General features: G+C 59.1%; 2 protein-coding genes across 5 annotated transcripts in view; one reads left to right on the top strand and one right to left on the bottom strand.

Annotated features, from left to right (window-relative positions):
* The first annotated feature begins 597 nt into the window (after window positions 1-597).
* On the top strand, window positions 598-5,004 carry VSIG10L2 (V-set and immunoglobulin domain containing 10 like 2). Its single transcript, XM_048968123.1, has 10 exons — window positions 598-652; window positions 735-1,082; window positions 1,480-1,764; window positions 2,234-2,509; window positions 2,650-2,934; window positions 3,136-3,780; window positions 3,861-4,163; window positions 4,488-4,610; window positions 4,683-4,707; window positions 4,785-5,004. The coding sequence occupies exons 1-10, from the start codon at window positions 598-600 to the stop codon at window positions 5,002-5,004; spliced, it is 2,565 nt and encodes an 854-aa protein (XP_048824080.1).
* Window positions 5,005-7,350: 2,346 nt separating this feature from the next.
* Window positions 7,351-14,528, bottom strand: part of CDON (cell adhesion associated, oncogene regulated) — a 38,247-nt gene continuing 31,069 nt past the window's right edge. For 2 of the 4 annotated variants that reach the window (XM_048968471.1, XM_048968472.1), the window contains exons 16-19: window positions 13,938-14,197; window positions 11,766-11,842; window positions 8,174-8,424; window positions 7,351-7,619 (exon numbers count right to left, since the gene is read on the bottom strand). In XM_048968471.1, coding sequence (XP_048824428.1) covers window positions 7,471-7,619; window positions 8,174-8,424; window positions 11,766-11,842; window positions 13,938-14,197 — 737 coding nt within the window. In that variant the 3' untranslated portion in view covers window positions 7,351-7,470. The other 2 variants (XM_048968473.1, XM_048968474.1) reach the window with 2 other exon arrangements.

A 14,528-nucleotide genomic window follows, 5' to 3' on the forward strand; every position in this document is an offset into this window, starting at 1 on the left:
CCAGGAAAAGTGCCAGACCCCAACAAGCAAAGGCTGAGGGTGAATTCGGGAGAGATGAGTAATAACTGATTGTGAGAGGAAAACTGGGGGGTGAACCTCCTTTTTTGAGGGGCGTTGCGGCTGCCCCATGGGTGCAGTGGGATGCAGCCCATCACACACTGCAGAACCCCCTGCAGGGCAGCCCCGTCCCCTCCCGGCGCTGCCTTCCTGTGCCGCCATCAATGTTTCATGGCCTGCAGAGAGCAGGAGATGAAATATCAAACCCCGCTCAGTGCCACGCGTCTGCTGCGTGTTCAAATCCACCGTTATTGGTACAAAGTGAGGTCGGGACTGGATTTACCTCTTGTAGCGAGAAAAACGGGAAGAGGGAGAGGTTGGCCACCAGTGGGGACATCCTGGAGGTGGGACAGGTGGCAGCGGCACCGCTCGTGCCGTGAATGCACCCATCTCGTGCCTGGCATGGGGACAGCCAGATTGCAGCGGCGTTGGGTTTCTGCTGTCATTTCATTAATAATTAAAGATTAATCAGGGCCAATCCGGGGAAACCCAAGAGGAGGTCGGGTTGGGGAGCGCAGTGCAGCACGGGGGGCTCCCAGCATGGAGCGCTGGGGGGGCCCCTGGCTGCTCTGCCTGCTGCCGCTGATGGCGGTGGGTGAGTGCCGGGGGTCCCTCATGTCACAGAGGCACGGAGCCGCACCGCCGAGACGCGGCCAACGCAGCGCACCTCTCACCAGGTCAGCCGCTGGACGCCGGCTCTGCAGCCTATGAGGAGCGGACGGTGACGGGGATACGGGGCCGGGAGGTGGAGCTGAGCTGCGGGATGGCAGCGCCGGCCGTGGTCTTCTGGAGCTTCACGGCGATGGGGAGCGCGGGGCCGCCGCGGGCCGTGGCGGTGGGCTCAGGGCCGGAGGTGGTGGTGGCTCCTGGCGTGGGCGCGCTGGGCCGGGTCACGCTGCGCAACGGCACTCTGGAGCTGCGGGAGCTGCGGACGGCCGCCGCCGGGCGCTTCCTCTGCCAGGGGCTCTTCCCGGAGTGGGGCCGCCTCCGTGTGGGATACGCCGCCGTGATGCTGCGTGTGCTGGGTAAGGTTTCCCTCCTGCCAGTGCTCTGCATGGCTCCCCTCACCAACAGCCCGCACTGCTGGCTGCTGCCAGACCATGAAGAGCCCCACTGGGCAGTGAAGTGCCCCACTAGCCAACACAACTCTGCACTCGGCAACATAGCAACCCACTGGCCAACCCCATTGCCTTCCCACCAGCCACATAGCAGCTCGTTAGCCACCTCCTGTCTCCCTCCCTTGGCCAACCTGGTGTCCCGCTAGCCAACATGTGGACTCACTGACTCATACACATTCATGCTAGTGAGCCCACTAGCTGCAGAATGTGGGACATGGAAAGGCCACAACTAGACAGGAGGGATGTAGGGGCTCTGGGCAGGGGGCTGGTGGCTTTAGGGACACTCATGGCCCAGTGCCCTCAGTACCCGTCTCCAAGCCCTTCGTGCGGTTGACGGCGGCGGCGGCGGCGGAGGGGACAGAGGTGGCCCTGATGTGCACCGTGCGGGAGGGGACGGCACCGCTCAGCTTCTCCTGGCAGCACCGGGAGCCCCATGGAAGACTCCTGGCAGCCCCCGTGGGGCTGGGAGGCTCCGGGGCAGAGCTGCTCCTGGCACCCGCCAACCGCAGCCACGCTGGCTGGTACGCCTGCACGGCCCGCAATGAGGTCAACAACCGCACCAGTGAACCCGTCTACCTCGACATCGTCTGTGAGTGCCCCAGGGCATGGCTCTGCTTCCAGGGGGCCCTAAGTTGGGAGAGATTTTTCACCAGGCCGGGGCAGCCCCAAGGGTTAAGACACCACCGTGATGCAGGTATGGCCACCTGGGTGCCTCCGTGGCCACCAAGTGCCACATTGACCAGATGCACCAATGGCCATCATCCATCAACATCACAGTGCCTCGATGGCAAGCAAGTACCTTGCCACCAAGGTGCATCTGTGGCCATCATTCACCACCATCATGGTACCTCTATGGCTGGCACTGTGCCACCAAGGCCACCGTTCCCTGTGGTCCATCCATGGGCACCACGCATCATAGCGTGTTCACAGCCACTGTCCTGCACCACCTTCAAGGAGGCTTCACGGGTCAGGTTTCCACCAGTGGGAGGATGTCCTGATTAGAGCTGCGTCCCCTCAGCAGTGATGTCCCATGGCTAAAGGGCTTTGTATCCCTGCAGACGGCCCTGATGAGCCGGCCATCAGCGTGGAGCCCTTCTCCCCAGAACAGGGCAGCTTCTCTGCGGGCGAGCGGGAGGATGTGGTGCTGAGCTGCCTGGCACCCTCCAACCCCCCCAGCCGTTACATCTGGCTGCACAATGGCTCCCAGGTGCACATCGGTCAGACCTTTGTCATGTCGGCCATTGCCCGGGGCCAGGCGGGCACCTACACCTGCCTGGCTGAGAACACCCACCTCCAAACCCGCACCCAGGCCACCATCGTCCTCACCGTATACTGTAAGTATTGTGGCCCTGGCCTGGCGTGGTGACAACACAGTGCCCGGTGAGGATGTGGGCGGGAAGTACGTGATGGCACGATGGGGATGCTGGGGTGACAGCATGGGGGGCCCCACGGTGACAGCTCCACACCCATACAGATCCGCCGCCTGGGAGCCCCAGCTGCTCCGCTCTGGCCACTGCTGACCTGCAGGATGTGGCCCTGCGGTGCCGCTGGCTGGGGGGATTCCCTCCAGCTCGGCTGCGCTGGGTGGGCCCTAGAGAGGAGGAGGAGGAGGAGGAGGATGAAGAGGGGGCAGCAGGGCCCAGCTTTTCCATGGCCACCAGCATCGTGCCAGGGGCAGCCACGAGGAACGGCAGCTCCTTCGCCTGCGTGGCCGCACACCCTGCACTGCGGGAGGGGGCTGTGTGCAGGACCACTCTGTGTGAGTGTGGACACATCCCCAAACTCCCATGTCCCTAAATTGCTTTCCTTGAAGGGCCCTATTGCCCTTCAATCCACGTGCTACGGCTGCACTGCAGAGCACCCCAAAGTGAAGCTGTGTTGGCTGCCCCTTACTACCCTGTACTTTATGGGGACAAAGGCGGGCAGGAGATGGCTCACCCCACCACCTGTCCCTTCCCAGGGATCCCGGCAGGCAGCCCCACATGCATGGCCGCGGCCACCAAGCATGACGAATACGTGATGCTGCGGTGCCGCTGGGAGGGGGGCACGCCGCCGGCCACGCTGCGCTGGTGGGACGGCCGGGGCCGGGCGCTGGGCGTCCCCACACCATCAGCCACCGTCCTGGTGCTGAGCACCGATAGCAGTCTGCGGGGCCAGGACTTCGTCTGCGTGGCCGCGCACCCACTGCGAGCCGCCAGCACCGAGTGCCGCCTCCGGCTGGGTAAGCGAGGTGGTCCCCGTGTGCTGTCCCCACTATCGTCGCCCCACGCCGGCCGGCGGCGTGCCACCAGCAGCCCCTCTCAATGCGCAGATGTCCCCGAGCTGGAGGTGGAGCGCGGCGAGGTGGCGGTGCTGGAGGGCGGCGAGGCACGGCTGGCGTGCCGGCAGCGCGGCGGCACCGAGCTGGGTGCCGAGATGGGCTGGTACGACCCGCAGGAGCGTGAGGTGCCGGCGGGCACCACCAAGTACCGGCTGGAGCGCGGCGGGGCGTGGGCCAACCTCACCGTGCGCGATGCCGAGTGGCCGCAGGACGGTGGCACGTACCGCTGCGCCGCCGCCAACAGCGTGGGCACCGCCAGCCTCCCCGTCCGCCTCCGCGTGGATCGTGAGTCCCAGGGGCGGCGGCACGCATCCCCGTGCTGCGCGGGGAGGCGAGCCGTCCCACGGAGCGCCGTCTCGCCGCAGGGTACCCGGCCCCTCCCAACGTCACCATCAGCAAGCTGCGGTACACGCGGGCGCGCACCGAGGTGCGGCTGCAGTGGCGGACGCAGGGCGCGGGCAACCTGACCGGCTTCGTGGTGCAGCGGCGGCCGGCCAAGAAGCCCCAGCGCCGCGTGCCGGGCCCTTGGGAAACGGCCGCTGGAGACATCGAGCCGCACTCCCGCGACCGGCGCCTGGGGGGGCTCGACCCCCGCGTGGTCTATGCCTTCCGCGTCCTGGCTGTCAACCACCGCACGGCCGGGCACCCCTCCGAGGTGCAGACGCCAGGTGAAGCGGGCACGGGACAGCATGCCGTGCTCCTCCGGCATCCCTGGGTGGTGCCAGGCATCGGCTGGGGCTACAGAGCACCCCGGGGCTGACTGCCTGTAGGCAGAGCAGGGAGTGAGTAGAGAAAGGCACCGCAGCGCGAGCAGCCATCAGTAGGTTTCAGAGCAAACAAGTGCAGGCTTCTGTCTTCCTCCTCCGTTTGTGCCAGGGATGCCCATGCTCCCCGAGCTCCCTTCTCCCCTGGTACCTCCGCACCATCCTGGCTGCTCCTCACCTCCTCACCTCCCCCTTCCCAACGGCCCGATTTGCACCGCTCTCTTCCAGCTGAGCCGCCCTTCGAGGCTCTCCCGGCCGTGACGGGGGCAGCGGTGATGGGGATGCTGGTGGCCACTTCCATGTCTCTGCTGGCTGTGCACTACATCGCTCGCCATCGGGACCGCCTGCCACGTGAGTGTCAGGGGCTCGGCTGGGTGGTAAAACTCCAACACCCCCATCCGATGTCCGTCTGTCCGTCTGTAGGGCTGCACGAGCTGCTGTTCCGCATGTGAGTGCCCCAAACCTCACCACGCACCCAGCCCTCTCCTGCATCTCATTGCTCACCTGAGAGCCCCATGCCCCCAGGGCTGGCCCTGATGCCCCACAGCTTGCTGAGGATGCCAACGTGGCCGTGAGCACAGAGGATGGAGAAGGACAGGGGCAGGAGGAGCCGGGTGGCCTCAGCACAGCAGCCATAGAAGGTAGAGGGCGGGCAGAGCCACCAGCATGGTGGTACAGCCTGGTGCCACTGAGGCTCTCCATCCCGTCCCATTGCAGAAGAGCCACGCTCAGCCCCACCAGTTGACCCTGTGGATGATGCACCAGCAGATGTCAGCATCACGGTGACAGCCATGCCTTGAGCATGGCACACTCCTGAGACACCCCTCCTCACTGCTGCTGTTCCTGGGGGATGAGAGCTGGGATGTGGCAACAGCACCCCTGGGACAGCCCCATCCTCCTGCGCTGTGCTGTACCCCACTGCTTCCTTTGCCTCAATAAAGGCTGCAAGAGAGCAGACGCAGAGGGGATCTTCTTCCACAGAGCCTCAGTCTGGGTGGGGAGGGAACAGAGGGGCTGCAAACCCAGGAATGGGGACCCCGGGAGGTGAGGGTGAAGCTGTGGAATTCTCAGCCTTTACCCTTTATGTGGAAAGGGGCTTCACCCACAGGAAATGTCCCCACATCCCTCCTCCTGGCACTGGACTGTCATTAACCCGTGGCTGCTGGTGCTGGGCTGCAGATAAAGTGCCACAGAGGAAATCTTTTGGGCTGCTTTATAGTGTTCCAACATGGACTGCCAGCAAGCCAGGGCCCGGCTCTGCTGCTCTGCAGTAGGGAGAGATGCATCACTGCTCCCAGAGAGCAGGAGGAGCTGGGATGGTTGGGGAAGGGGAGATCTCTGCCTGGAGAGCATGGAGGAGGCGGCCCTCAGCTTTGGGTTTATGCAAGACAGGGGGTCCTGGCGCTGCCCTGCACCTCATGAACGATCCGCCCAACCTCAGCGCAGTGCCGCAAGGCACCAATCACCACTCTGCCATCCCATCGAGCAGCAGCATTCACTTTAATATTAATCAAACCACCAAACAAAACAAAAAAAACAACACGCAACAACTACATCATTCCAACACATGTGCAATTTCCAAAGAAACATTACATCTTCTTCGGAAAATAGAGTGTATTTACCCATCTGCCAACAAGCACACATCTGGAGCTCAGCGCTGCGCAGCACTGCAGCAGCGATGCGTTCAGAGGTACACGGAGGAACACAGAGAGGTTTGTCCATTTGTTTTTTCTCTAAAGGCCCAAAGATGAGGAGAAAAGGGGCTGATGCACACAGGGTTGTTGAACTCGGTGCTTGTGAAAAGCAGGGAGCTGCAAGGCGCTGGGAGCCCAGCAGAGCTCGCTGCTGGTTCTGGGAAGGAGAGGAGCGCTGCCAAAGCCACGGGAAGGATGGTGTTTGGGTGGACAAAGCAGAGCAGAGGGAGGAGCGGGGCCGTGCACGCAGCCTGAAGGCGGAGTGCTCCCGTGGGACCGGCGGGAGGTTTGGAGTCGGGCACGTGGAGGTGGGAGCGTGCACCGAAACCCTATGGTGAAAGCAGAGCTCAGACACACTTTAAAATAAAATACAATAAATGGAAGACAAACACTTAAAACAGTGTCACTGACTATAAATAAAGCAGTCTGCAGAGAGGTGCTGCTAACAGAGCAGATCGCAGCCTCCCGCACCCATCGCTGCCCACGGCCCCGCTCCATCTGACACCAGAGCCGCTCCACGGGCCGAGCTCACACCAGCATCCCGCGTTGGCATCAAGAAAGCAGAGCAGCAAATCCAGGGTAGGGTACTGCCCTCATGTGGTGCTTGTTGGCGCTTTGCCTCCCTCTGGCATGCGCTCAGTCTCGCAGACATGAGAACTAAAGCGTGCAGAGGGGAGAAACCACGTACACAGCATCATTGCCAGGCTCCGGGCATAAAGCATAACCAGAATCCTACCTGCATGGCAGCCCAGCTCCGAGCCAACGCGTTCTCACCACGGGCTCTATTTATAAAGCACAGAACACATTATTTTGTACCTCCGTGCCGTGCACAGAGCACACATTCAGCGGGGAACGGAGCTTCGGGTCGGGCAGGGCTCTGAGCTGCACCTGCAGCGCTCCGCCCCCCCCCAGCCCCTTCCTGCTCAGCCCGGGCTGCACGTGGAGCCGTGGGCAGCTGCAATGGCGATGAAGGCACCCAGCAGCCGGGGCTACGCGCTGCTTTTTGGAAAGAGTGCTTTGCGAGCACAGCTTCATTGCATTCACTCCGATTAAATGTGGAAGGAAAAAAAACCAACCACCAAACAACCAAGGCTGCAGTGAAGGCTGCAGCACCTCCACCTGCTGCACGGCACAGCACAGCACAGCACAGCACCGCCGAGCAGCGCTGATCCCCTTCTGCCCACTCCCAGCACGGTCTGCGCGCAGCCCAACCCAGCGCAGCCCCGCGCCCAAAGCGCCATCAGCCTCTCAGCAGCGCTCCTCTGCCGGCTCCACGAACACACGCTGCAGTTTCCCATCGTTGTTCTTTATATTATTACCAATCTTTTTTTGTTTATATACACAGAACCAGGCTAGTTTCACGGTGCGTGGGAAAAAAAGGAATCTCAAGGCATAAATAATATAAAAAGGCAACCATTTAGAAACAAGATACATTCATATGACACTACTACAAAAAATAAATAGTGACTCTCTCTGTTATAATTAAGGCCCCTCCATCAGTCCCTCCAGCACTCCCCTCAGCTCTCCTGCAGCGGGGGCTGCCCAGAACCACGCAGTGTTGCAGTCCAGCCCGGTTTGTCCCTGCAGTCCTTGGGCACAGGCTGCAGAACCAGCGGGCTCCAGCTCAGAACGTGGTTTGGTGTTTCTGAGAGCGCACAGCTGTCACCTGCAAGGCAAGAGCAACGTGCTTTCAGCTCAACGGCCTCGTGAGCACAGAGGAAATTCAGGTTAGGGATCTCGGCAAAGCTTTCTGAGTGGGTTTACTCCCATAAATCCCTGAGGAAGCGTTGGGCAACAGCACAGCGCCTCGGCTCTGCAAGCACATGGATGCTGCTATGCAGCAGGTTGGGATGACACGGCCCAGCCCCACCTGCATCCCTGAGCTGCCCTCCCCTGCAGCACGGCTTTAGGCCACCCAGATGCAGCAGGAAGCATGCAGTATCTCAGCCCCTAGGTCTGCACCGGGACCCCCTGTGTCTGCTGTGTGTACAGGCACCGCCAGCCAGCAGCAACCAGCCGCAGCGTGCCTGCAGGGTGAGCCCCAGTAGAGGCATCGGTGGAGAGGAGCACGCAGCTCCAGCACCACTTTTCTGCAGGGGGTGGAACAGAGCCCTCTTTCCAACGGCCAGCTCCTTTGTGAGCTTAATTACCAGTCTCTGTTTAATTAGGTGCCATTTCTGCAGCGTCCCCGCTCCAGGTGCTGCCCCCCCCCCGCCTCACCGTCCGGGTACTCCAGGCAGAGCGGCCCGGCGCCGCCCCTGCAGCAGGGCTGTGGGCTGGGCGGCTGCTCGGCTGCCTCCACGCCGTCCTCCTCCACCCGCCCGCCGTGCTCAGGGATGCTGGAGGCCAAACACATGGCGACCATGATGTGGCTCAGGGGCTTCATCTCCATGTCCTGCTGGTACGGAGCGACGATGGGCACGAGGGGCAGCGCGCTGCTGCTGAAAGTGCCGTTGGCCTTGGTGAAACACCTGAGAAGGTAAGCCACAACCACAGAGTATTAAGGTAGGAACAGACCTCCCAGATCACAAAGTCCAACCCACCCCCCGTGCCCACTGCCCACAACCCTCAGTGCCACATCCCCACGGCTCTGCGACGCCCCAGGATGGTGACTTCCTTTCCCTGGGCAGCTGTGCAGTGCAGCGCTGCTCTTTGGAGGAGAGATTGTTCCTCATATCCAACATGAGTGGGATACCAGGAGTTGCTGTGAGCCCTGATCATCTGCACATTTTCCCTTTCTACCACTCAACTTAGCATGAGAAACTGTGACTTTTAAGTACTTCACCATGTGTTATTTACTGTAGAGTTCTTGCCAAGTGAGTTCTGAATGTATTTTTGGATCAATCCTAACATGAAGAGAAGGATCAAGCGTTTCTTCTCCCAACAGACAGCTGGAAACACTGCAAACATTTGCTCAGTTGCTTCCCCTGTCCGCTGTGACCCGACCATTGACTTGCAGGTCTCCACCAGGGCAGCCCCACACGGCGGCCTTTCACCGCCAACAGAAAGAGCTCAGGTTTGAAACCCAAGCAACAAACCAAAGTGCCTTGGAAAACAAATGCTGAAGTGTTATCAGAGTGGACGCAAACTACAAAAATACATTCAGCACTATAAAGGCAAAATCCCGCGCGGTGCAGCTCAGATCGCGACCCCGTGAGACACACAGGGCTGTGAAATCAGAGTCAGGCTGCGAAATGAACTGTAATAGCCAAGGTATTTAACCTTCCTCAGAAAGCAGCTCGATTCCTTAACGGACACCACGCCACTGCAGCAGGCAGGGAAAATGCCTGCAGTGTCTGCAGCTCCACTAACAATGTGGACGCAGCGAACATTTATACAAGCAAATCCTATGCACGACAGCCCAAAATCACACTTCACAGTGGTTTTATAGAAAACCATAATTACCACAGAAGTAAAAGGTTCACTTGTATAGCTGCCATAGACCAGGAAAGCACCCCCAGTGCGCTCCCTGGATGGGTACGCAGGGAGTGCGGAAGCAAGGAGCCCGGCATGCAGTGCAGTGCTGTCACCGTGCCCTTCTCACCTGCCTGCAGTTCTTGCACCCATCCACCCGACCCCAGCACTGCCTCCAGCACTGCCCCACGGACGGAGCACAGCTCTGTGTTACGTGTGAGCCCAGCATGACTCCCAGGCACTGAAGGGAAGCTGAACAGGCTCCCAACTCCACGCACAGATTATAAGCCCTTGTGCCAAACGGACACAACTCAGAGCATTTCTTTGCTGCCAAGCCTAAATGGAACAGTCGCCTGCCCTGCTCCCGGCGATGAGCCCTTCCATCTCAGCACACATTGCTGCTTACGGCTGCTTACTGCACTGCCCAGGTGCTGGTGCTCAGAGCTGGCACCCACACAGCCCACGTGGGCTCCGAGCCCTCACCGTGTGCGACCCTGCATGCTTACCCTACAACTGCTGGGAGGATCCCTTTCCAGAGTGCTTCTTCCCCCCACATAAGCTGAAGCGACGGCGCCCACCTGCAGCCAGCACAGGGCCACGAAGGCTGCAAAGAGCCCCCGGCCGTCCTGCTGTGCCCACTGACCCCGCAGTGCCGTCGGGGCGGGATGGAGCTCCTGCATGGCTCTCCCCGCTCCCCGCTCCGTCCTTCCGCCCTGAGCCGCCTCCAGATCATTATTCCAAGTACCAAAATACCACAAAAGCCACTGAAGAATCCACATGAAACACATCTGGGCTTCAAACAAATCCATTTATTAGTTTGCATTTCTTTCCACAGAGGTTTTGACTACACTCACTCATTATTTAAAGAATTCTTAGAGAAACCCATTTAAGATGTTTGGTTTGCATGTTTATGGGACTTTCTTTTTAAAGACACAGAGGTCAGTGCAGCGCTTTGTATTACTCCACTGGCTTGAATGGAGCTCCAAGACAGCAGGTCAGCTTTTTTAGCTTAAAAACCACATTCTGACGGAAACTGGCCATGGGCGTGCCCAGAGGGAGCAGCAATGGAAAATCTCTGCTGCAGAAAACACGCCTTGCATCCATTCTCAGCACTACAATCCTACCAGCCATCGTGCACAGCCCTCCAACCCGAAGGGCCGCTGCTCGGGATGTGTGTGCAGATCTCTGATGGAACACAGCGCGTGCCAAAGGGAACCGACAGGAGCAGAACGCCTCGGAACCATCGAGGACCCAGGGAGCATCAGAGCAAAAGCACCAGAGATCCGCAACAAAAAGAAATCTGCTTTGAACCCCGACGCAATCAGCACAAACCACGCTCGTCTCCCCGGCTTTGTCCACCACCGCAAAGTGGGCGCCCACAGCCCGGCAGCCCCCTCCTCTGGCAGAGCTCCACGAGCAAGAACCAAAGAGCAGAGGATTCCATCGCTGTAACACTGAACCCCTCCACGGTCCGTGCTCACCAGCTCTAAAGCGTGCTCGGATTTAAAAGGTCACTGCATGCCCAACCTCCAACAACACCGAGGCAAAGCCAGACCCACCCCGCTGCCCCCCATGTGCCCTCTGTGCCCCATCCCTCCGGGGCTGCAGCTGGAGGGGACACTTTGTCGTTTGTGTCACACAGAGCAGGGCTGAGAAGTCAAAGTTCAGCCATTGCTGGAGGAACATCACAGTCGCGTGGGATGGAACTCATTCTCTCCTTTTTCTTAAGAAAAAAGAGTAATTAAGAATGTAAATATGCTTAAAACTGGGAAACAGGCTATTAATTACAGCGTAGCACATACAACCGTTCCAAACGACAGCCAGTTGCACACATCCCAGTCACTGCCATTGCTGCAGCCGGTTTGCAGTGATGGCCGCTCCATCCCCATTGGTGTCACAGCTCTGCTCAGCGCAGCCCCTCCCCACCCTGAGGCCACCACAGCCCCCCTCTGTGCCACTGCGTCCCCCAGCTCACAGCACCACGGCTCTGGGACAGCCCCAGGGTGACCTCGATCCCTGCATGTCTGTAATGGGAGGATGAAGCATTTCGATGCCATTTTGAGCTCTATTTTCAGAGGTAAAACCACAAAGATGAAGCATGCAAGTTTTCAGCCTTTGGGAACGGCTGAACTCCAGCTCAGCTCCTTTGGACGCACACTGGAAGGTAAATGCCAGCTTTAATAAGAGAGAAAATTCAAAGTATGACTGACAAGACCCCAAATTTACCCCTCAACCTGTCCAGAACGTCGGACTTTCAGCCCTTAAATAGCCAGAGACCCCCTCAGAAGCCTGGAAGGCAGCACGTCCTTCACAGCGCCGCCCAACGAGCGCCCAGCTCCCCACCACGGCACACTGCAGACCCCCTCCCCGCAGACCCCCCCTGCCCCCCCCACGCTACCTGTTGTTGTTGCGGCAGTTCCTGCAGCTGATGCACTCTGGTTCCGCCTGGGGCAGTGCTGCGTGCAGCCCCCCGCCCTGCATGGAGACAGCGGTCAGCACAGCCGGCAGCGGCGCCTCAGAGCCCCCAGCCCTGCGCCCCGAACCCCCAGCCCTGCCCTGCCCAGCCCTGGGCCGCATCCCAGCGCCGTAACACTGAGCCATTATACGGAGCCAAGGCGAGGGGCTGCCAGCGCGTGTCGGAGAGCAAAGTAAGCAACTGCAGCCTAGACAAGTATGCTGTAATTTCCCCGGTCTGTTTTCAGCTTCATATGCTCAGGTTTAATTTAATAAACACACTGTAAATATGTTTATTTTTAACGCCGATGACAGACATGAAAGCAAATCGCTGTTCGTTTGCGAGCTGCGCCACTCGGGGAGACGGCACTAAATCTGCAGGGCTGATGTCACAGCACAAACCCATCCCAGCCTCCTGCAATTACCCCGATTAGATCACTGCACTTCGCTACACCAAGTTTTGAAACACTCGGTATTTGTACAGATGGGGTAATTCCTTCGCCAGCAATGACTCCGGGTGAGAGGGATTTGGTGCTGTTGGTTTTGGCTGCGGGGCCCATTACAAGCGAGCAGAATGCCCAGATTAACACATACCTCATTGTGAGGGGCAGCGGGCAGCGCGGGAGCATGGAGCGGGGTGGGCACAGCCCAGCGGGGTCTGTGGGACCGGCAGGGGGGGGACCCCAACCGGACCCCAAGCAGAGCCCAGAGCTCACGCTCATGGTGAGGGTGGGTTCTGCTCAGGGAGGCTGCACAGCCAGATAGGGATCGCTGAGGAAATGCCTAATTAGTGTTGATTGCCATCCTGCCAGTCCCTCTCTTCCTCATTCAGCCCAATCAATGGAACAATAAAGAGAGTCCTAATGAGAATGAGAACATCCTGTTCCTCTGCTCTGCTGTTCTGGGTGGGAAGGGGTTGCCTTACTCAGCTCCGCAGACAGAGAGGGGAAAAACAGCACTAATCCAACACTCAGCTGCTCCAGTGAGACAACATGCCAGGGTTTGCTGCCCACATCTCAACACAGAGACACAGAGCAGAGCTGCGGCTGCACGTGCACCAGGTGCTGCCTCCAAGGAGCAGACGAGCAGCAACAGAACAGCGACATCCCCAGCATCGCCAGGCTTCCTAGGGGATGGCTTTCAAGTGCCAAAAACCACTCCTTCCCCAGGGCCTGGGCGGCCGAGGCTCTCAGGAGTTCACCTGCTGGCAGGGTGCACAGAAACGCGGGTCCACAAACGGCCCAGCAGTGGCACAGCCAGGTGAGGACCCAGCATCTCTGCCCCTGAAACTGCAGTGATCCAAGTGGCAGCTACTGTGCAAGCACTAATTTGTTGTTCAATAAAACGAAGCGCTTGTGTTCAATTACCAACACAAACAATAGCCCCCTTTCTGCCTCCCAAACCAGCATGCTGTTTCTCAGACTTTTGAACTTTTTCTTTCAGTTTTCCTGGGCAATGTTCACAGTTTTGAGTAAGTTTAGTAAGTTTGAATGCAAGCCATCTGTTTCCATAGACAATAATGAAATCATTATTCTCTCTTGGAAACGGGACACATTTCAGCAAATGAAGTACTTTTCCACAACATACAAAAGCTGGGTCGTGGATTTAAATTGGTTTTTAATTTTATTTTCAATTTAAAAAAAAAAAAAGGGGGCAGTCTGTCTCAAAAGTCACAAATGAGGGATTAAAAAAAAGGCACTCATTGCGTCACCGCGTTCCTGATGTATGGGCTATTTTATGGAAGCTCCCGCTTCGTCTGTGCTTCGCTATAATTAATAGCATCGCTTAGAGCCACAGATCTGAAGCAGGTGGGGGAAAACGGGCGATCCACAAAGCTGCAGAATAAGCAGCTGTACTGAAATCTATTTAACTCGAAGATTGAGAAATACCACGCGTAAAGCCAAGCGCCTCGGCGCATCACAAAGTATTCCCGGAGCTGTTTGCTAGGAGGGCAGGGGCAGATTTCCCAGAGCAAGCGGAATTCTTGCTGCCATCCGATATTCAATCGAAAACCAGGGTGCTCGCATCACAAACATCAGCCCGGCCGCCTCCTGCGGAGCCGCGCAGCCGCCTGACCCCCACGCACGAATCCCCCCCGCGCCACGGCCCAGCTTACGTTCAGCAGGCGGTGGGCGCGCTCGCAGTCCAGGTGGGCGCCGGGCAGGGAGCCGCCGTGCAGCCCGACCGCTCGGCTCACAGCCACGTCCAGCCCCCCGCCCGCCTTGTGGTGGTGCGGGCAGCCGCTGCCAGCGCTGCTGCCGATGAAGCTGCCGTGGACGCTGCCGTTGACGCGGCTCGTGCCGGGCAGCGTCGTGTATTTGATCACCTGCCCGCTGATCTCCGCCCCTTGGTACAGATAGCCAGGAGGGTCGTACTCTGCAAGAGAGCCGGGCGTGAGGACCGCAGTTCTGCTCCGGAGAGCACACAGTCTGCCAAGGGGAGTAAACAGGAGAAACTCTTTTCTCTTTCAGCAGCTTCTGTAAACTAACTGAGTTTCTCGGTGCTCAGGATGCAGGCGTAGGAGTGGAGAACAGCCATCCCTGCAGGACAGACCGGGAGCGCCGTGCTGCCATCGGTCACACAGGGAGCTCCTGAGCACAGCCTGCAGGGACCACAGACCCACTGCTGCCCAGAACTCGACAGCGCTCCTGGGCTGCAGCTGAAGGCACTCTCTTATTTTGCAAGAAGTTTGTGTGATTTCTTGTCA

Source organism: Lagopus muta, chromosome 22 (genome assembly GCF_023343835.1).
Source record: "Lagopus muta isolate bLagMut1 chromosome 22, bLagMut1 primary, whole genome shotgun sequence".
Lineage (NCBI taxonomy): Eukaryota > Metazoa > Chordata > Aves > Galliformes > Phasianidae > Lagopus > Lagopus muta.